General features: G+C 54.2%; 1 protein-coding gene across 1 annotated transcript; it reads left to right on the forward strand.

Moving 5' to 3' along the window:
- The first annotated feature begins 710 nt into the window (after nt 1–710).
- LMOD1 (leiomodin 1) lies at nt 711–20,942 on the forward strand. The gene is made up of 3 exons (XM_026101217.2): nt 711–1,139; nt 18,446–20,098; nt 20,657–20,942. The coding sequence occupies exons 1-3, from the start codon at nt 879–881 to the stop codon at nt 20,681–20,683; spliced, it is 1,941 nt and encodes a 646-aa protein (XP_025957002.2). The 5' UTR covers nt 711–878; the 3' UTR covers nt 20,684–20,942.
- Nucleotides 20,943–22,301: the final 1,359 nt, after the last annotated feature.

The following is a 22,301-nucleotide window of genomic DNA, read 5'->3' on the forward strand; positions in this document are numbered from 1 at the left end:
CAGAGGACAGGGAATCAGCAGGAGCACTGATGAGGTGACCCAGGGATGGCGTTGGAGTTGGCCTTTGCTGAGTGAGGAGCAGACGTCGGGCTGGGCTGGCGCTCGCTGCCTGATTCCTCCCAGGTTCAGAGGTGCTGGACTTTGTACATCCTTTCTAAAGAAACCAGTCTGCACCAAAAACACAACTGCTCCCCATCTCTTTCTCCAAGGGCTGCACTCTTTGACTAACTGCATAGACCCTAGAGAGTGCAGGGGATGGCGGATAAAGACGAAAACTTTCTCCAAGGTGGGCATTTTATTGCTGATTTCAGCAAAGAGCTGCCGCTAACGTGAAAATGAGCTCCAGAAACTCTCCCCTTCTGTAGCAGGGGGACAACCGATGTCTTTGGGGCCATGCTGACCTCTTCATGAGCCCTCCAGCACCGATGGGGATCTGCCTCTCCCTGCTCCCCACCCCCGTCCCAGATCCCCAGCCTGCCAGCTCGTGCATTTTTGCGTGTTTTCTCACTACGTTGGCCCATTGCCTTTAAAAGGCTAAATGCTCCGGACTAAATTTGGTCATGCAGCTCTGCATGGTTCCCTGGAATGTCCTCGGGTTTCAGGCTCCTCCGATAGCACCATTCCCCGCCTCCCGCGGGGCTCCATTGGCTTCGCAGCCCCCGAATCGCAGCTGGGCCCTGTTATTGGCCGACTCTTGGACCGAGGGGTGTCCCCTCTTTATAACTACTCTGTCCCGGGCTGCAGCCATCCAGAGCTGCTGAGATTTAACACTTCAGCACCTGCTGCCACTGGCGGAAGAAGCCACAAGGCTTCTGTTTTTTTCTCCATCCTTGGTACCACATATCACCGCAACCGTGTCTCGCCAGCGAGCCACCAGGATGTCCAAGGTCGCCAAATACCGGCGCCAAGTTAGTGAAGATCCAGATATAGATAGTTTGTTGTCTACTCTGTCTCCGGAGGAGATGGAAGAGCTGGAGAAAGAGCTGGACGTGGTGGATCCAGACGGAAGCATCCCTCTGGAGCTCAAGCAGAACAGCCAAACAGAAAAGCACCCGACCGGCCCGCACAACTGCGACGCAACGCTCAATCACTGCGAAAAGGAGACCAAGAAGATCATTCAGAGGGATGTCTCGATAGACGTAAGTCACATCTCCCTACATCTGAGCTATAGGGCGTTTCTGTGCAGAATGCAGGGGCACACCTGCAATCTCCGTTGGGCTATTTTAAGGGACTAAATGGAAAACACGAACCCTGGGAAATGTGTGTTGTGCTTGCTAAGAGAATATCTGTCCTGTAGAGACAAGAGGAAGAAGGCAGGGACCTGCTCCAGGTGCTCTGGGAGGGAACAGGGTATTTCATGAGATGTTGGTGTTAATCAGAAAATCAAAATCTGTGCTGGTGCCGGGGATTTTATCTTTGCCTCTGCTCTAACATCCTTCAGCAGGGCTGGTAGCGGAGATGGAGAAGGCTGGAGGGTCTGGTGCACTGACAGCAATCCTAGAGGCTGTGTTTCTTTTTCCCTTGTTTTTTTCCTTTGAAGATCTACAGACTCTCAGTCCCTTCTGTTTCCTCTCATGCAAAAGTTTAAAACATCTCTGGCTCTTGTGGAGTAAAAAGAGAGAAAAGTTTGCTGCTTTGTGAAAATCACCCTGAGAAACAGGTTTTGCCCTAAGCCATTTGTTTTGTGTCGTTTATTATTCAGTTTAAATTCATTCTTTTATTAGGATTTGGATACATTTATCTCCTTTGCACCTGGCAAGTCCTTTAATGGCTCACTTTGAGCCTTTGGTCTAGAAAGCTTCAGGCCAGTCCCTCTCTTATCTTTTGTGCATCGCCTTGATGGGAGCCGATCCCACTTCTCTGTAACATTTATTAACCTCTGCATTGAGAATATTTGGTATGTGCTTCATGCGTGGGAGGCTGGGAAGCATTTGGTTTCCCTACTTTTTCATGGCAAGCTGAGCCAGAAAGTGAAAGAATGAGACTCTTAAGCTGTTTATCTCCGTAGTCATGGTCAGATTTTGCATCCCAGGTCTGATTCACGACTGCTGCGAAGGGATAGGACTGAGGAGCGTCAGCAGCATAAGCAGAGCAGAGGTTATGTGAATGCCTCCGTTAACAGGTTGTTCTGGCTCTGATTCCTTATCTGTTCCAGGTCGCCAGCAATACCCTGGACAATACCCTGGATCTCCCAGCTGAGTAATCGAGCTCTAACTAGGCTGTGAGCACTTGGAAATAGCTCTTTATGGATGTGAGCAGAGTTTATTATAGGAGGGTCCTATCTGGGCTGGGGCCCAAGGTGCAGCCAGGATCCGAGGGGGGAGAAAAAGAGGAAAACTGGGCTTACAGAAGAAATAAATGAAGTTTCTTTGGAGACCTGAACAAGGGGTTAAATACTTCTTTCTCTCCTCTCTCCAAGTGGGCTGCCCGCAGAGGGGAGCGTGGGCTTATACGGCCTGGGAGTTTTCCTCTCGCTGCGAGGACAGGGCAGGCTCAGCCTTCGCCTTCTATATGTAGCGTTCAGCGTGGGCCGAGGGAGCAATTCCCACCCCCGCTGGTTAGCTGCCACCGACCGAAAGTACCGTGCCCCTCGCGACGAGAGCGCTCGCTTTATTTTCCCCCGGCCGGCTGTCACACGGTGGGAAAATACGGGCACCGCCGGACAAGCCTGCCTGAAAAGGGAAATACGGTTGCGTGGTTATCCTGGAGGCACCGCAGCAGGGTTTTGCCCTGGTTTGCACGTAATCCCAATTCCCAGTGACACCGAAAAAGCTGCATTTTCAGCCAGGGAGAGCTCTCGAGTTTGGCAGCACTAGTGATGCTACTTTATTCTTGACCACATGAAGATGAAAAGCCAACCGCAAATTGGGATAGGAAAGTGTCTGTGATCAGGAGGAAGGAAGGAAAACTGTTTTTCAGGAAAAGAAAGCTGAAAAATTCCCTTGTCAAACATTACGTTCTGGAAGGATGAAGGTGCCTGAGAGCGTGTGTGTGTCTGCATGCCATGAGAGAGGGTTCAGGACGGTGACAAGGGACAGCACAGCGAGGAGAGGTACCTGCGAGGGGGTGTATTGCTCTGTGGCTGGCAGGGAGTGCAGTGATGGAGGTCCTGAGAAAAGAGCTCTTTTTGCTCTCGTCTGAACTTTAGTAGCTTTAGGCCGTGGAAGACAAAGCGAATTGGCTGCTGGTCAAATTCTCCAGTGAAACTGGCCCAGTTAGATTATATTGCAGTAACTGGATATTGCAGAAGTGACTTTCTTCTTCTATTTCAATCCCTGGAGGGAAAGAAAACAATATCCTCCACCCCTTCCTCCTTGGCATTGTTAGGACCTGTGATTAGCGCCTAGAAAATGCCAGCTCCCAGTGCTGGCGGGTCAGCTCGTGCTAATGCTGGAGCAGGGCCTTTGCACCGTCACGGGCACAGAGGATAGGAGGGGGATCATCTGCTTGCAGCAGCAACCACAGAAACCAGCCCAGAAGCAGGTCAATCTCTTCCCTCCCTCCATCCGAGGAAGCCGCCGTGTTGAGTTTTGCTGCGTCAGATGGAGTGAGAACAAGGAGCCATTTGGAGCATCCCAGGTGGCTCCCAGGGCTCTCACCCAGCTGCTCAGAGCGCTAAGGCCTGTGATGACAAATCCCTCTTTCTTATCAGTAGATTTCGTGTTGCAATGGGCCGAGAGGCACTCGTGCACTTGTGACTGCCAACAGATATCGTGTGGCTGCGGGCTGGATTCACTCGCCGCACCCGCGGGTCCTTCATCGAAGGAGATGGCGTTCACCTGTGCAGACATCACCTTGTCGGTGTCCATCTCAGCCTGTCCCCCTTGACCGCTCTCAGCTCTGTGCATCACAGATCCCCGCAGCGCACGGCGTCCCCGATGAGGTGCATCGAGCGAAAACGTTGCAAGTGAGAAGCAGAAGCGTGAGCACGGGCAGGAAGCGCGGGCGCAAGGGCGCAGAAGGAATGGGAGGTCCTCCCGGTGGGACCAGCCCTCTGAACATCTGGAAGATTTTATCCTGCATCTGTGGTGCCTCTTCAGTTGGGAGGAAGAGGAGGTTAGATTCTTGTCCTTGAACTATAGTTTATAGGTCCGTAGCTGCCTTGCACGAAAGGACTGAGGATAGAAAATAGGAAGGAGTTCCCAGTCAAGCTCCAGATTGGCACCTTGGCTATATTTTTATTCCAAAGAAACTTATTTTGCAGATCTAGAAAGTGATTTGCAGTCCCCGCAATAAAACAGCTGCCCCAGATCCCTCAACCCTGCCTGCCTGGGGATGGGGAAGCTGTCCAGGCAGGGCTGATCCGGCAGCCCACTGATGGAAGCTGCTGCACTTGGGTCTCCTCATTTATTTTTCCTCCTGTTCTTTCCCTCCCTCCTTCGTCCCCTTTTAGTTTATCTGTACAGTTGCTCATGGAGTGGTGTCTGCTAGTGGGGACGTGCTCTTGCAGTCATTTCCCGAGTCTCAAACTAGCTCCAGGCACCCCAGTTCCCTTCTCAATCTTGGGAAGAGTGGGTATATTTAGAAATATTGTAACTACATAATAACGTCTTCTTTCTCTGTGACGAAAAGGGCAAACTTGGGTAACTAGGAAGCTGTTTATAAACAGCCCAAAATAGACGTGAGCTTCTCCCTGACTTCTCCGCGCTGGGGAGCCAAATTCACGTCTTACTGGTGCATTAATTAACCTTGATTTCCTCTTGCTAATGAGTGAAAGTATGTCCCAGTTGAACGATGGGGCTTGGGACAGTGCCTCTCTTCAGATGCGCTTAACAAGACCTTCCCAGGGGTCCACGTATCAAGGGAACCAAAGTGAAACTCATATCCACCAGCACATAAATGGGGAGATGATTTCTAATAGCTCGTGGCTCTTAAATACGGCAGAGAAGGACATGAGAGAGAAATTCCGGTTAGGAACACGCTGTAAATTTGCAGCGGTGGCATTAACTGCTGGGATGATTTGCTTGGGGGCACTTGCTATGACTTGAAATCTTTGTATCGTGTCTGGGGTTTCTCTTTAAAAGAAGAAAAGCTGGCTGTGCCACAAGATAGGGGCTCTGTGCAGGGATCTCTGGATGGTTTTCTCTGGATGACAGCTGAGTTATATGAGGAGATGGGGTTTGAGAGAGCTATTTCAGTTGGCTTTTTCTCGTTCTTCCTCTGCTATTTGTGACGTCTGCTTTAAAAGGCATGTATATATATGCATATAGCACTATAATATATGTGCCCTGGAGATATCCCTGCCTTTTCCATTGGCATTCAGTCACTTTTAAACGCCCCCAGCAGTACATTTGCATGGAGGAACCTGGCTAAGAAGTGTTACCCCCTGGGAAGCACCACAGCTCAGCGTGAACCACACGTCCTGTGGGACCAGGTGGTTTTGGGGATGGGAGCTCTTTAGCAGTTGCCATGTCCTCAGCAGGAGTTACTGGTTTTACTTTTCAAAGCATGCCACAAAATCCACCTGCTGCTGTTCTTGGCTCTCCCTGCACTCGTGCCTGGCCTCGCTGCAGGACCGAGATGTCTCCCAACACACTGAGCACCTGGCAGCACGGGCAGCTCCTCCTCCTGCTCCCCTTCCCTGGCCCCAACGCCCTCCCTGGGAATGTGGACATCCCAGTCCCACCTGCTTCTTGGAGGAGAAGGCCCTGAATAAGAGAGGACATTGGATGCCAGGGCAGATGTGCACAGCCCTAGTGCACACGTTCCCTACATTTTTGTCTCCTGAAGTTCAGACATCACTTCCAACAGGAGAAGGTGTGGTGGCTCAGACGAGTGTTTTTAAACACTTTTCCCTTTCCTCTCAGGTTTCCACTCCCCGCACACACCCCTGCGCAGACAAGCCACCCTCCTGTTCCAGATCCATGTGTCCTCATCCCTGCAGGATGCTTTCCCTGGCACGGTGCTCCTCAGAATGTCCTCGTGCCCCCGAGCAGCAGTTTGCTGTAGGCTACGTACAACTGACGGTGGTGGGACACCATTCCTCGTGGCAGTGTTTTGATGCAAAGGGAAAGCAGGGAATTCAGAGGGCGTTTACTTAATCCAGATGCAGCATTTCTGAGGGATACTGATGCCAGAGGGCAAGTGGTGAACGCAGTGGGTGTATCCTGTGGGTGTATCCTACCCGTCCCCAGCAAAGCCAAAGGAAGGGTTACAAGACAAGCACAGGCTCTGACAGACATTTCTTGGAGACCAGTGGGCCATCACACCCACAGGTCCTAATGCCACTGACAGGCATTACAAAACTCCTTGGAAAGGTCTGCCAAAAAATGCTGACTTCTTTTCTAACTTGTTACCTGTGTGTGTAGGCTTGGACGCTTGCTACTGTATTTAATTCAGTATTATTGCTAGCTGTATGTTGAGGGAGATACCATAAAAAGTGAAGCTCTCTGCTGGTGAATCCTTCATCAACACCATGGAAGACCAAGTCAGTTATTTAGTTGCCCATTAATGCTCAAAGCTTGTCATCTTTTCATGAAAATGTCTGGAGGAAAAAACAAGCTCCAGATTTAAATAGCTGGGACGGACTCAAGGGAAATCGTAAAAGAGGGAAAGAAATGGTTGTATCATCCTTTAAGCATCCTACCAGCCTGTGACTAATACATATGTATTTAAACTCTGCTGTTCTGTTTATCTGTTCTGTAGATATGCCAAGACTGTTCTCTTGTCTCCTCAAGGAGTCATCACCAGTTCCCAGTTCTTTCCTTTCTTTTAGCTGTGTCCTGGGCAGGTCTCTAGCAGTCTCGCTGCCTGCTCTTTCTTCATCAGAGTATGTTGCTGTTCTGTCTAGCTCCTGCCCTCCGAAAGAGGTGTAAGAGCAGGTGACACTGGGGTATCCTTCCTCCTCGCTCTTCCCCAGTGACATCTGGCTCACGCTGGGGGGGACAGGGGGTGCGGGTGTGTGGGTCACACCTGTGTTGTCCCTCCAGCAACACACACAGTGCGAGCTGCAGCTGGTGGATCTCCCATCTTTGCATTACTCCAGCAGACAGTAAGTAGGGATATCCAAAATATTCACATATTTTAGAAGAAAACAAAGATTTTGAGCTGCTCCTATTTGGATGCAGAGGGAACGTGCTAGTGCAGTCTCTAAGGGAGGCCGCAGATGAATTTTGCTGTGTGACTTCTCCAGCCTTCTGCAGAAGAGCCCAGCAAGGAGAGCTCTGTCACTTGTCACCTTTTATTGTTCAAAAATGAAAACTGATGTTGTCTGAGCTTGGATATTTAGTTCTTCGTTTCTGGAAACATATCCACTCTGTAAAGAGAAGGACAAGCATCAGGAACAAGAGTTCCCAGCTAGCAAGAGAAGAGAAAACAGGCCTCCAAGGCAAAAAGCAAAGCAGGAAAGATCCAGTGACACACAACCAAAGATCTGCAGTTTAACGAACAGCTGCAGCAAGTGAGGTGTCGATGCACTCAGGTTTGAACTGCGTTTTCGAACAAACAGTGCGAGAAAGAATGGCACGACTAGATCTGTTTTTTCTGATGCTTTTGGGAAATCATGTTTTCCTGTGATCAGAGCGAATCACAGCACAAAGCGTTCCCAGCGACTCACAGGTTGTGCCAGAAGCAAACTTTCTGTCTGGAAGATGCACGTTCCATCTAAGGGCACAAGCAGAAAAAAAACGCTAAATTTCTAGTCAGTCTAAAAAAACAACAGTGAAAAGCTTAGTTCTGTATTTACATAAACCACAACTGGGATGCAGACAAATCCATGGAAATGCTTGTAGTGTTTAGTTTATATGGGCTGAGCTGCCCCAGATGGGAAAGTTTATTATCTGTTTATGGTGAGCTGATAGATTGACTTACAGAGCAGGAAAAGAGCTAAAATCCGTTATGTATCGCTTTCTTTCACGGTGTTATGACATCACTTGTGTGCTAAAATGGTCTCTGTGACTCAGCTCCCAGCAGGACACTGGGATTAACCAGTCATATCACTCAAGCCCACCCTTCGCCTCGGTGGGAATCGCGGCGTTGCGGAGGGAGCCGATCTCACGCTGTATTTCGTGAGCAGCGCTGCACAGGGGAGGGGTGTCGGGGCTCATGTTTTGAAGTCATTGAGTGGATCGCAGCAGTTGTGGTGGACCAGCCGCACGATGGACTGACCGAAGTCTTTTCAGACCCTTCCTTTCCTCTGCTCAAAGCGTGGTGACAAACCAGGGTGAGAACAAACAGGAATCTCGGCTGCAGAAGTACAACGGGAGCGATCGTGGCTCAGGGCCGCAAAGGCGTTTTGGTGCATGCAGCCCACTGATGTTGGGTTGAGCAGCCCAGAACTGAGACCCAGTATCTGCTCCCACCCTGGTGCTATGGATGTGGGATGGGCAGCTCAGGATTCACGCAGTGATGAGCCAGCTGCTGCCAAGGACCCTGAGTGGTCCTGTCTCCTGGCAGGGGGGGCAGGCCAGAAAGTGGACGTGGCTGGACTAGGACCTGGCGTGGGCCCACACAGCAATGGGAGCAGCCTGCAGAGCAGAGAGAGGTCCGTTCTGCTTCCTTTCAGGGAAGATTTTGAGTTCCCAAGAGCTAGAGATCATGACTCCTGGCATGCCCTGCCTTATTTCATTAAGTGCTGAATTCTGCGCTTCAGGCCCCACGTGACTTCGGAGCCCAAGTGACACAGGAGCCCATGCTCCTGTTTCTCATAAGCTTTTTAGGGGTTTTGGCCAGCAAATCATCTCGCAAATTTTGGCAGGGAGGCACCTGGGTCTGGAACTCATCTCATAAGCTTCAAAGACCTCAAGTCATCCTTCCACACTGGGTGCCCACAGCCGTTTGTGGTAGCCCCGTGGGCTGGCTGAAGGGACGTGGGACAGACCTGTGGGCCACCTGCACCATCAAGGGGCCAGGAGACACTTCCCATGTAGTCTCAGGAGACTGGGAACCAGATCCTTGCTCCTCGAGCATCCTGCACCCAGTGCTGCAGAGGACAGGAGACAGGATTTAGGACTCGCTAGGTCTGATTTGCAGCGCTTCTCTTCCTAAAAATCTGAGGAATGTTCTTCGTGTTTGCCCACAGAAAGGTCGCCAGGCAGAAATCCAGCCACGAGGTGACTGTGGTGTGAATCACTGAAGTTTACTGCCCTTTGCAACCTCTGCTGAAGAGGAGGCAATCAGGGAAAAGGCCTCAGCTCGGGAATGTCCAGTTCAGCCATGGCTGTGCCGGGAGAACGGGCTGGGAAAATGACGGCTAGAAGAAAAAAAAACCAGATTTCTAAAAACAGATTTTAATAGAGAAACAAAAGTTTCCATTTGCAAAGTATCCAGTGGCTTTAAGGGCTCTCTGGAAAACTGCTTCATGTTGCTGAGGAGGAGATGGAGCTATTCTAATAAAAGGAACCTATCTGAAACATCTGTTATCTGCCTTAAATTCAGCAATGAAGGCAAAGCAAGACGAGGGTCAGGGCTGGAAGTTGTCCAGTCTCTGGAGAACAGCATTGCATCTCAGAAGGAGCATGTTTTAAGAAACATTGGTCTGGGAAGTGCAAAGAGACAGTGATATTTGGGGTCAGCAGGGTCTGAGCCGAAGGGAAGGGGAATAACTGAGCTCCTTGTTAAAATAACAGAGTAATAGCTGGGGCGAGATCGGTCAAGGAGTTGTTTACATCGCTCTGGGCTTTGGCACACAGAGCATGGCCGGGGGGTCATGCAAGGCCTGAAGGATGACAGTGACGTCCCTCCGCAGTGCTGGAAGCTGAGGTCCTTTTGCCCTTGCTAGAACCACTCTGCTTCTTGCCAAAAATGTCTAAACATGCAAAGAGAGAAAACAGTTGCTTCCCGGGGATTGTCCTACCAGGGAGCCCCCCAGGGCAAGAGCTCTGTGGGGCACACAGGAGGGCGTGAGCTGGCCCAGGAGGTTTGCTCTTAGCAATGACCGGGAGGGCTGCCCCAGGACTGACACAGGTAGGGCAATGCCACATGCACTTGTCACTGACGCGGGTGTTGCGCAGAGCCAGACATGGCTCTCCCGGGTGAGCAGGGTCTGCAGAAGCCTCCTGCTCCCACTTCCTCCTATGGTCTTTGGCAGTCTGGGTTTAGTAGCCTGCAGGACTCAGCCAAGGACGCAGCAATTTTCCAGGAATGTCCTTGGCTCTGACTTGTCCCTGGGCTGCTCAAAATTGGCTGAAGACTGCAGGAAAGGAGCAGTTTGACTGGCCCTGTTATGGATTAGCTTGGCTCCAGCAACCCTCCCACATGCCTGGAGCGTAACAGCAATGGGTACCCAAATACCCAGGAATGTCAAATGCAGAACAGTCTGTGTTTGCCCACTGGTCACCTCGAGGGACTTCTCTGCGTGGTGGAACACTCTTGGGGGACATCCCAGCCCCCTGGGAGCTCTCCTGTGGCTCGTGCCCAGCCTCCTCGGCCCCCTTCACTCACAGTCCCACCGGGGGATGGTGGGGGGCTGGTGTCTTGCTCACAGCCCCTGGGCATGGGATTTGGGTGAACTGGGCAGGAAGGAGGGGTCACTGGGGGCTCCCTTTAGAGCCAATACAACTAAGCAGATGTCTCCAGAGGATGATGCAGATGCCTGAAGTTAGACCTGTGGTTGGATCTCGGCGTCTCGTTGTGGTTCTGGAGACCTTTTTAGGGATAATTAGCATCTGTAGGACACTCCAAAACTCCTCAGGCAGTCATGCCAGATTGGCCAGTTAGTTATGGAGCCATAATTGTGCCTAAAACCCTTCCTTAGAGTAACCAACACCACCTTTCTCCCATCGGCAGTTTGATCTGGGAGCTCTCAGCCACCAATAGCTCTGGAGAGCTGTCTCTGTGTCTCAGAGTCCCTGGCGGTTCCCCACTTCCCTCCTCTCCCATCTCTTCCAAATCCCCTGTCACTCAGGATTTGTGCAGGACGGATGGGGCTGTGCCGGTGGGTACCTGATGCCCAAGCCATGCCCTGGCAACAGGCAAACTGGAAAATGTCCTGTTGGCTGCAGGACGAATTTGTTATCACAGCAGAGGTTGGGAGAAAGGGACAGTCTGCTGGTCTAGACTTTATCCCCCAGCCTGACAGTCTCCAACCAGGAGAGGTTCTGCTTGGTTTGCAAGTAGCACAGCCTTGGGTAGAGGATCTCTGTTGGTTGCAAAAGTGATGTGCCAGACAGCCAGCAACGCAGAAACAGCTCTGCTGGTTGCGTTGCTGGAGAGGAGAGAGGAAGTGAGTCACAAGGAGAAGACCCATGGGCTCTAGTAGGCTCCAGTTTACATGCAGAAATTAGCCCATGCTGACTGACATCGTTCCTGGATTAACTAAGTTCAGCTGGTCCAGCTGTCTTTTGGGCATATGCCCGCGTCCTGGTTGAGGAGGGATGTGTGCTGGCGTAGGGTCGTTTGGTAACAAACAGTGCTAACTGCTTGCTGGATGATTGCAAAACTGTAGGCACAAGTGGTCATGCAGCTCAACTAACTTAGCTAAATAGGTGCAATTTCTATGCATGGGCAATTTCTGCATGTGAAGGACTTTGCCCACATAGTGGGTCCATGTTTCCCACTCATATTCCTTGAGAACAGAAGTCCCCATAGCTATACGCAGGGGAGGACTGTGCCCCTCTGCTCAGGGGCTTGTGAAGCCCCTTTGGAGCTGACCCCTCATTTTCTAGTGGTCCTGACAGCTGAGGTGGCTCTGACCCTAGCAGAGTCCTCACTCAGCAGCACAAGCATCTCCAAGGGCCCTGGCCTGGCTCAGGCTTCCCCTGTTGTGATCTCGGTGCTCTTATCTCGGCCAGGAGCTGGGGAAGGATGTCAGTCTCCTGATGATGTCTTGCAGTCAGCTTCTCGGAGGCCCCCAGAAGCTGCAGATGACATTAGAGACTGACTCAGTATTAAGCCTGTAAGTTGAGTTCAGTATTTCTGGATTTTAAACATGAGCTACAGGTGCAATTTTGGCACTGAGGTCTTCTGCTGAGGGATGTGATGCTGATAGATGGTCCTGTTTCCTTCTTGGGCCACATGCCCCCAGCCACACACCCCATGGAGGAGCTGGTCCTGACCTCGTCTGATGTTTCCCCCCTTTCAGCTAGGCCCTCCTCAAACCCAGGTGGGAGATGGCTCCCCGGGGCAAACAACTAGCTGCTCGGCAATGCGTGTCCTCCAAGGCTTACATTAGTTCTTGAGCAAACCCGTGCACAAGGCTGGTGTGATAGGGTGGTATGCTCAGCGCGGTAGTCTGGGCCGTGAGGGCCTCTTCCCAGGACATGCCTCTGAAAATAGCTGCACGGTGGTGAAAACTGACCCCTTCGAAAGACAAAACATTTCTCCTACGAGTGCTTTTCCATATGCCGCCTCTGCCAGGGACTGACATAACAGCAGCAGCTACGCTGCAAAATCGCCCCTTCTCTGCAGCTGGGGTACGGATTTTGTGAGCCCCTGGGTTCATCTTTCCTCTCCTCCTCCCTCCGCGTGTTCCCGTCTCACTTAGAAACCTGCCCGTGGGCACAGCAGGGTGATGCTCATCTCTGCCAGCTCTCAGTCCCTGTGCTGAGCCCGGTCCAGGTGCCTTTCCCAGCACGTGAGCAGCCAGGTTACATCTACCACCCAGCAGCACGTTTCTGCACCCGTAGGGTTTCAGATGTGACGGTGCCTCGCCACCGTCCTGTGCTCCGTGATCCCTCCCCTCCATGCAGAAACGGGCTGCAAGGCGTTGGGGTGGTAGGAGGGAGCCTCGCTCCCCCGGCCGATCCCCACCAGCCCCCGGGGAGCCAGCAGCAAAGCTCCGCAGCCCCTCGGCTCTCGCCCCTTCGCTCGCCTCGCACCCGCCGCACGCCTGCTCGGCACCGGGGCTTCGCAAAGCTCCGCGACGTCCGCGCAGGGCGAGCGCTCGGGCGGGGGGACGCGGCGTTTGCACCGGGGCGGGAGCGGTGCTGCAGACGCTCGGATTCCAGGCAAGAAGTTCCCAGTCTCCTTTGCCTTTTAAGGAAACATCGGAGTGGGTTTGAGGGTTGCGTTTGCTAACAAGCAATGGCAATGCTCATTTTAGTCTATTTAGAGGAAAGGGGAAGGCATTTCAGTTCATCAAAACACTGGTGATTAATCAGCCAAGTACCAGGCTGTTTTCATTAGGCTTATTTTTAAAGGCCTGACACGCTGTGTAAAAATATTCCCCTAATAATCTTGCTCGCAGCAGAGGGAGCAGCACGGGAGGGGGTGCAGTGGCACTCGTTTCTAGGTATCCAAGGTAAATATGTCAGTGCAGCGGAGAGGAGCGAGCAGGCAGGACTCAAGATGGCAATCGAGAGGGTGCAGGGCTGGCCCTGGGCCGTGCAGATGGAGACAGCCTGGCCCGGGGCCCCGGCTGCAGGAGGAGGTGCACTGGTGGCTGCAGGGAGGTCCGGGATTTCAAGGCCAGGGGGAAGGATGCATTTCTCTCTCCTCCTCCTCATCATCCTGCCATGCATCTTCTTCATCGTGCCCCGGTGGCTCCAAGAGCTGGAGCAGCGAGCTTGTGCTTCCAGCCGGAGGTCAGCACCGCCGCACTGTCACCAGTGAGCAAAGCTCGGGCTGGTGCCACCACCCCAGGCTGGCCCGAAGTGGCAGAAGCTCACAGAGGACCTAGGGTTGGGTGCAGAGACAGGAGGGGACGAAGGCACGTCAGGGCCAGGAGCAGCTTTTATTGCCGCACTGCAAACCAGCCGGGAGGCCCTAAAGGAGAGCATGGCTTCTGGGAAAAAGCCTCTGACTTGGCTTTAGAGACGCCCCAAATCTCCACCAAAGGATGGGGACTGTCACGTAGGCAGTGGTGGATGCATAAGAGTGACTCTGTGTCAGAGACACAGACCTGATTTCTTGCCTGGAAGTTTTTACTCCCAATTTCTCCCGTTTTCCTTGTCTGGCAGAGCCAGGCGCTTGCAGAGAGCTTTCCCCGCAGGGACAAGGGTGCCACGATCAAGGCCGTTCTTGACCTGTCTGTTAGATGAAACGGCCTGAACGGCTTTTGCCTTTTGCCACCAGTCAGCACTGCCTGCAGCAACTTCCAGCTCTTTGACAGGATCCTTCCTGCCCATCCAGAACTGGAGTGCAGCGCCAGGCACAGGTGATCCCGCAAACGCTGCCTGCGGTGACAGTGACACCCGCAGCTGGTCACCGGACATCCCTGGCTTGCCTTCCCTTCCCTTTCCCCTGCTGAGGGACGCGTCTGGCTTGCTTTCCACCAGCGCCATTGCCAAGTCCTGCTCCCCGATCTGCAGGCACCGGTGCTCTCCCTCCGGCAGACATGCCCCATGCCGCCGTACCTAGACATGACCCCCTGGCCACAGGGCCCTGCTCCGTGCCGGCTCTGCTCACCGCGGTCACGTTGCTCTGAGATCGCACCGTTTCCAGCACCCCAAGCCCCCTGTCCCCAGCACTGCCGGTGCCCAGGCTTCCCGGCCAGGAGGTTATCCGGCTCCTTTCTCCACGGGCGTTCACCAGCCTTGTGCCTCAAGGCAGCTGGGTAAGGAAGTCATGGGCTTCTTCAGAGCTGTTGCGAGGGAAAACACGCAGCAACCCAGCAGGAGCCCTGCTGGTCATAGACACCATGCAGAAGCCCATGGGAACACCCAACTGCAGGCAGCTGTAAGGAGAGCAGCAGTAACCATGTGATAACAGGATATTCCCAGCACTTGCTACTGTGTGCTTAAGTGCACAAAGCGCACTTAGCACTTTGCTAAGCAGGGATTTGATACACTTCTTATTTTGCTCTGGTTTCATCTTGGCTGGAGAAACCTTCTGCTGGCTTCTCTGTAGATCCTTCTTTCTAGGGTTTTCCTCCCTCTTCCCAAGACCTACTCCGTCCTGGCCAAAACCTTTGCTCTGCTTGGTCTTGGATGTGCCAGGAAACAGGCTGGGAGATGCTGCAGGAACAACCTCAAGAGCTTAGAGAGGCCCAGGACTTCCCACTACCAAACTGCGTGTGCTCAAGCTGGGAAGGAGAAGGCTTTCTGGAGCAGTTGGCATGGAGACGAAGCTGCTGGCTCTCTGCTCAGCTGGGTTTGCCTTCCCTTTGGACACGAGGGGGCTGGAGAGCCCTGGGAGATGCTGTCTTTTCTTGCAGGGACATGGAGAAACGTCCAGGCCATGACATCCCCAATGGCGTGTGGGACATCAGTGTAGAGACAGAGCGAGGCAGCGGAGCCCCCGTCCCCCGCATGCCTTCTGCTCAGCCTCCTGTCAGAAAACACGTGGCTCTTCCCTTGCCAAGGTGGCTCAGGATGTCGCTGAGCAGCCTCACACGGTCCCCGCTCGGCTCCGGGAACGGTGCCTATCTCGGTGCCATGCTCGGTGCTGGAGGAGGTGGCATCGCCCGCTCCCCTGCAGCTCCCAGGCAGGCGGAGGCGGGGATCGGGGCAGCTCAGGGAGCCCTGTCCGGCCACAGTCCTCACGTTTGCACCGCCGTGGGGCTGTGGGACGGGACGGTAGCACTCTGTAGGGGTCTGGCATATGCCGTTCTGTCGCGTGTTTAGGTCCACGACGGGGAGCCAAGAAATCTCTTAACTAAACAAACAGATCTCTCGTCCCAGATGGCATCTGTTTATATGCCAGGTACAAACAGTCTCCACGGCTGCTGCGCTCAGAGCGGCCAGTTCTTTCCACAAAAAAACAGTCCCACAGGACCAGCAGTGCCGCACAGCGGGAACGCAGATCCGCACATTGCCCCGGCATGGACGCTACCAGGGCAGGGATGAGCCTGGGTGGGGAAGATGCTACGGCCAGGGCATCACTGTGGGGTCCTGGACATGTGGAGGAGGAGACCTGTCTTGGCTGCACACAGGGTCTCTGGACTCTGATTTGGGGTTATCTCTGGTGTCAAGGTGCTGGGTGGAAGCCGTGGTGCTGCCGAAGCTCTGGAAGGTCCAGGGAGCTCACTCAAGGGTCACGACTGCATCCCCCAGGAGCATTTTTCTTCTCGTTTTCCCTGAAGTCCTAAAGTCCCCAGTCAAAGACAGCAATGGCTCTGCCACCCCCTCATCTTGGTGCTTCCTTCTCCTGCAGCCAGCACTGCTGCTGGCTCTGCATTCAAGCTGAAGACGCCCAGATTAACCCACATAGCAGTAAATCAAGCCCCGACCTAACACACAGCTCTGCGATCAGGCTTCCAGCTAGCGGTGTCACGACACGTTGCCCTCCGCTTATCTCCAGACAGAAAACCACAGGCCTCTGAGGCTGGTCTGCACCTCTGCCAGAGCGAGCAGGCACCGAGGAAGAGCAGGGCCAGCCCAAGGGGCACGAGCTGTGCGCTCCCCGGCCGCGCAGTGGCAAGAAGGAGGTTTAAACTACCAAGACCAGATGCAGACGTTATGTTTGGACCTCACCCTGCATGGAAAAGTTAGTCCCAATGGATGGGATTGATCTGTCTCGATTTAGTTGTTTAGCTGCACCAAGAATGAGGTTCAGTTGCTTGGCAAAGGTACAAAAAAATCATCTAATGACAACTCAAGAAAAGGGGATTTAACTGACAGGAGGCAAATGATCAAATAGCCCTTAAGTATGAAGAAGAAAATCCTTAGCTGGAAGAGGCAGTCCGCAAGGAAATAGTCATCGAGCCTCAGGGTTGTCAGTCCTCTGCGTGAAGGGAAGACGTAGTCACTGCCTGAAGGTGAGTTAGAAAGCTGAAAACCCAGGCTGAGTTCTTCTTGCGTTTCAAAGTCCAGCAAACACAACCGTGGCAACACAGTAAGCACAAAATGCAAAGGCAAAATTTGCATTTCAAGAGTGAATAGAGAAAGTTGCAGACAAAATGAAAGCACTGATGTTTGCCAGCCCACAAAGGAATGAGTGGGCATCTTGGCTGGCCTGGAGTTAAAAGAAGAAAGTCAGGAGGTCCAGGGCATTGCTGCATGACTTCTTCGCATCAGCCGCTTGGCACCGAGAGCTGGGGAGATCCCAGCTGCAGAGATGCAGGGGAGGGGGCTGCCAGCTGCAGTAACACTGCCTCACACAACACAGGGCCCTTTGCGCCCTCCCTGCGGGGACCAGATCTGCATCCAAGACCACCCCAGTTAAGCTCTTCCTTCCTGTGCTGCCACTGGAGAACAAAACACGAGAAGACATGCTGGGTAAACATCATATATTAAAAAGCAATAAACTCCCTGTCCCAGTTTGCCTGGTTCTCTACAGGGAGCTGCGAGCTCAACGTGCAAACTCACTTTAAAAGGAGCCCTATGTCAGAGAGCCTGGAGCTGGGTGAGACCACTGGATCGGTACGTGTGACCTGTGCTGCTGGCTGTGGACACTCCTGCTTGCACACATGCCAAGGCCAACGCAAAGAGCACTCCGAGCTCCAGACCAGGCATATTTGTGGGGCATCCAGCTGGAAGTCACTTAGAAAATGCTAGGAGAGGATCTGGAGATCACGGACTATGCGTGTTAGATCCACCCCTGGTTAAAAAGATGACTAAAAAGAGGATGAACTAGGAGGTATGGTGGGAAGGGGTCAAACAGAGCAGTCTTCTAAGGGAGATGCGTTCTGCAGTTTGTTACTGCCTGTTAAGTTACTGTCCGTTCAGTGGGGATGAAGGAGGGCATCATCAAGACTTCTGGAGCCTTTGGGGAAGGGCCCGGAGGCAGAAGAAGAGCAGAGGGGCCTCAGAGAGCTGCGAGGGGATCTCAGCACCCTCGTGCCCTGCAGGCTGTGTCTCCATTCAGGGCACTCGGATGCTGAGCCCTCCCTGGACCTGAGGACCTCAGCTGGGTTAAAATTCCCTCTTCCAAAGCACGGCCACAAAGCAGCAGTGCGTAAATGTACAACGTTAAATCACTCAGCTGGGACAGACAAGATCCTGGCCCATATTTGGGGCTAAACCATTACGATTCAGGTCGGGGTGCTTATCTCCCTGAAGAGTCCTGACCATGAGGCTGCAGGTCTTCTCCCCCTGCCCCAGCACAGACCTGGCATTAGCTGTCCTCAGGGACTGAGGAGGGACAGAGCCATTTCTCTGCCTCTTTCATTGCTGCGAGAGCCTGTTTTGGAGCAGACTCTCCCCGTTGCCTCCCGGGGTACCCTGCGTGATGCTCTCACCAGGAGGTTTCTGTCACATAAATCACTTGTCCTTCATCTCACCCACTTCTCATCCCGAGTGCTGCTGGGGCTAGAGAAAAATCTCTGCTTTCCCCATCTCCCCCCAGAGCCTCCCGTCCACCCAACCCTTCCATGGCCTCATAGCAAAGAGGACAGTGTCCACCGTGTTTCAGGGCAGCTCATCCCCCGTAGGAGCAGTCTCAGACCTTCCTGAGGCCGGACTGTTCTGCATCCTCCCGTGACTGGCCGTGCACCGTCCCCAGACGCGGTGCTGCCTGCACGGGCCCAGGACCAGGGCTGGTGGGCGCAGGCCCCATTGCACGTGGCTCTTCATGTGCTCCTTCCACGTGCGAGAGAGGTGCTGGGTTTGTGACAAGGGGACTTGGGTGGCGAGTCCAGAGGTCGGAGGGGATTTGCTTCCGTAACACCTTGGTGTTCTTCTGTTGTTAGGAAAGCAGATCGACAGAGAAGAATAAGGAAGCCAAGAAAGGAGAAGAAAAGGGAAAGGAAGCTCCCTCCAAAGACCTGGCCCAGAAACGAAATACAGAAGCAGGGAAAGACTCTAAAAAGGAAGAAAGTGTCAAGAAAACAGACCCAAAAGTTAAAGCTGAGCCTGAGAGAAAACCCAAAGAGGAGAAAGCCATCAATGACAAAGTGAAGGCCATGGAGAAAAAACTGATGGGGAAGGACAGAAAGGAAGAAGAGAAGGGTTCAGTGTTAAAGAAGGATGCAGGGAAGGATAAAAAGGAGGAAGAGAAGGGTTCAGCATTAAAGAAGGGGTTAGGGAAGGACAAAAAGGAGGAAGAGAAGGCTTCAATATTGAAGAAGGACACATGGAAAGACAAAAAGGAAGAGGAGAAGGCTTCAGCATTAAAGAAGGATGCAGGGAAGGACAAAAAGGAGGAAGAGAAGGGTTCAGCATTGAAGAAGGACATAGGGAAGGACAAGAAGGAAGAGGAGAAGGCTTCAGCATTAAAGAAGGATGCAGGGAAGGATAAAAAGGAAGAAGAGAAGAGTGTGGGATCAAAGAAAGATGCAGGAAAAGATATAAAAGGAGAAGACAAGAAAGAAAAGGATAGAAAAGAAGAAGAAAAGAATTCAGCTTTGAAGAAATCAAAGGCCGGTGGAAAGGATAAATCCCAGCCAGAGCCAGAAAAGGCAGCGGAGGAGAAGGCCGCTCCAGAACAGGAAGCTGAGACGACCGCAGCGAGCGAGAGCAGTGCCTCCAAGCCCACCGTCAGCCCCCCAGGACAGGCCAAGGATGATGAGGCCGCCAGCATTTTTGATGAGCTCATCGAGAAAGTGAAGAACAATGACACTGAGGTCACGGAAGTGAATGTGAACAACTCGGACTGCATCAACAACGAGACCCTGGTGCGCTTCACCGAGGCCCTGGAGTTCAACACCGTGGTCAAAGTGTTTGCGCTGGCCAACACCCGCGCTGACGACCACGTGGCCTTTGCCATCGCCATCATGCTGAAAGCCAACAAGGTGCTGACGAGCATCAACCTGGACTCGAACCACATCACCGGCAAGGGCATCCTGGCCATTTTCCGGGCACTGCTGCAGAACAACACACTGACGGAGTTGCGTTTCCACAACCAGCGGCACATCTGCGGGGGGAAGACGGAGATGGAGATTGCCAAGCTCCTGAAGGAAAACACTACCCTCCTGAAGCTGGGCTACCATTTTGAGCTGGCTGGGCCTCGCATGACAGTCACCAACCTGCTAAGCCGAAATATGGACAAACAGAGGCAGAAACGGCTCCAGGAGCAGAAGCTGGCACAGGAACGTGCAGAGAAGAAAGACCTCCTGGAGGTGCCCAAGCCCGGAGCCCTGCCAAAGGGATCCCCCAAGCCTTCTCCACAGCCGTCCCCCAAGTCTTCCCCCAAAAGCTCTCTGAAGAAAGGGGGAGTGCCTGCTGCACCACCTCCACCTCCTCCTCCCCTCGCCCCACCACTGATCAACGAGAACCTGAGAAACTCGCTATCGCCGGCCACGCAGAGGAAGCTGGCAGACCGGGCACTGCCAGCCCTGGAGAAGAACTCACGGGACCAGCTTCTGGCGGCCATCCGCTCCAGCAACGTCAAACAGCTCAAGAAGGCAAGTACGGGGACGAGCGCGGGCAGCACGCGTGGAGTCAGCATGGGGGCTAAGATTTGAGGTCACTTCTGTTCTCACTTGGGTGCTGCAGAAGCGAGGGCTGTCCTCCTGCGCGGGGTACGGAGCACGGGGTCTGCGTTCCCAGTCCCTTTGCGGAGCACGGGATAGGCAGATCCATCCCTTTGCAGAGTGAGCAGATCGGCCTTATTCCAGCAGATTTTGGTCCGGGGTTTGGGACACAAGCAAGAAACTGGTTTTAACCTATAATCCTGGCGAATGGAGAGCCGCTACCTTCCCGCACGGAAGGGAAGCAGTGCTTAGCTGCAGGGAGGCTTCTGCAAACCCGGGTGGTGGGCGTCTGTGCAGACCGGTGCGTTCACGCAGCAGGTCTCCAAGGGCAGCAGGTCCTCAGGCTCTGCTGTCCTGTTGGCTGCATCCCTGGGGTGCGAGAGGCAACCGCGTTGGGGGGGACCCCGGGGCGGCCGGAAGGGTTATGCCTCTCCTAACCCCTCTCATTGCTCCCCGCTCCGCCCGGTAACGGGGTGTTTCTTCCGGCAGGTGGAGGTGCCAAAGCTGCTGCAGTAGGGAGGGGGACGGCTCTCCCACGCGCAGCCCGGTGTGGCAGACCCCCAGGACACTCGCCTTTCTCGTGACCGTTTCCATGACAAGCCCTTTGGGACCCTGCAGTGGCCGATGCCGAAGAGCAGCGATCTCGCTGGGACTGACGGAGGAGGGACCGGGCCCGAGGAGGGCCAGCACGGTCATCTGACGCAGCGTGTGAGGAAGATGTTGTATTTATTATTTTTATGTTTGTGAAGCCCTAAAGCTCTTTCTTTTGCCAGCACCGCGCCCTGCTCCATCCGGCCACCTGGAGATGCTGAGGATAGAGGATGGGTCGCAAAATCCAGGGGATGGTGGGTCGCTCCCGCTTCCACCCAGCGCTGTTGGACGTCCAACAGACGACACCGGCTGAGCTTTGCTGATGGCACCCTGTCACATCTGCGTCCACACGCGGGCCTCAGCCCCGTGCGGCTCTACGTGTGCAGAGCAGCGCGTGCGCGGGGAAACCTCTGCCAGGAGGGAGCAAGCAGGGGACTGGGCTGAGCCCCCACCTCTGGCTCCGCAGCAGCGGGACAGGGGACAAGGTGGCCCAGGAGGATGGCACGTAGGCAGCTCCCTCCTCGGCGTCTCCGGTCCCCTGGGGAGGGAAAAGGAAGCGTGTGGTGGAAGGGAGCTAGTGCTGGAGGCCGGCGAGGTGTAACGTGATGCCAGCAGCTGTGCGATGATGCGTAGAGGTTGCAGAGCTCGTCTTTGTAGGAAGCTCCCTCAGGGCGTGTCAAAGGGGTGGACAACCTCCAGCCCAGTTTGCCGCAGGACCCCGCTCACGCCATGACCCAGTGGTCCGGGCTGGGAAGAGCGGACGCATCTTCCCAGCCAGCCGCCAGCCTTGTTCTCCGAAGGGGCTGGGGACAGCTAGACCTCTGTCACTGCTGGCTGCCCACCTCGTCTTCCCTGGGTCTCCAGATGGCCAGGAGAGTCACGGGGCTCCAGCACGGTGGGGGCTGCCAGGTCCCAGAGGTCAGGGTTGACGGCAGGAGGCTGCATGCGGGGGGGCTGAGAGGAGGAGCGGCCAGGGAGAGAGAGAAGACGGAGGTGATGGAGCAGGAGATGGAGCCGAGCTGCGGCAGCCGGGAGCAGGGAGGGCTCTGGGCACCGCGGCTGGAGGTGCTGCAGCTGCGCGGGGCCGGTGGCGCTTCCTCACTTCCCTTCACCGCTCGTGGGGCCTTTGGGACACCGCCGGCAAGGTCGGAGCGTCGGGACCCACGGCCGTCCCCTGCAGAGCCAGGCCAGCCGGGCCGTGTCCCCTGTCCCCAAGGCTGTCCTTCCCCCCGGGGGTGAAGCAGCAGGGCTTGCTGCCAAGTAGCTGACCACCAGCAAGCTTCGTTTCGGCAAAAGCCGAAGCCCCGGGGGTGTTTTATGGGATTTGTTTAGAAAAAAGCCAAGTGTCCCCAGCCCGTCCCCTCCGAGAGCCTTCTGGAGGGCAGAGGCGGTGATCTTCCACTCCGAGAAGACCGTTAGTTGCAGAGAGGATCTTAGGAGGCCAAACGGCACCTCTGGGAGGCCCGAAACGTTGCAGCCCCGTCCGTCCAGGAGCATCGGTGAAGGGCGGCTTTGGGGCCAAGATGGGCTCCCCCACCCCACC

The sequence above is a fragment of the Dromaius novaehollandiae genome, chromosome 27 (genome assembly GCF_036370855.1).
Source record: "Dromaius novaehollandiae isolate bDroNov1 chromosome 27, bDroNov1.hap1, whole genome shotgun sequence".
NCBI lineage: Eukaryota > Metazoa > Chordata > Aves > Casuariiformes > Dromaiidae > Dromaius > Dromaius novaehollandiae.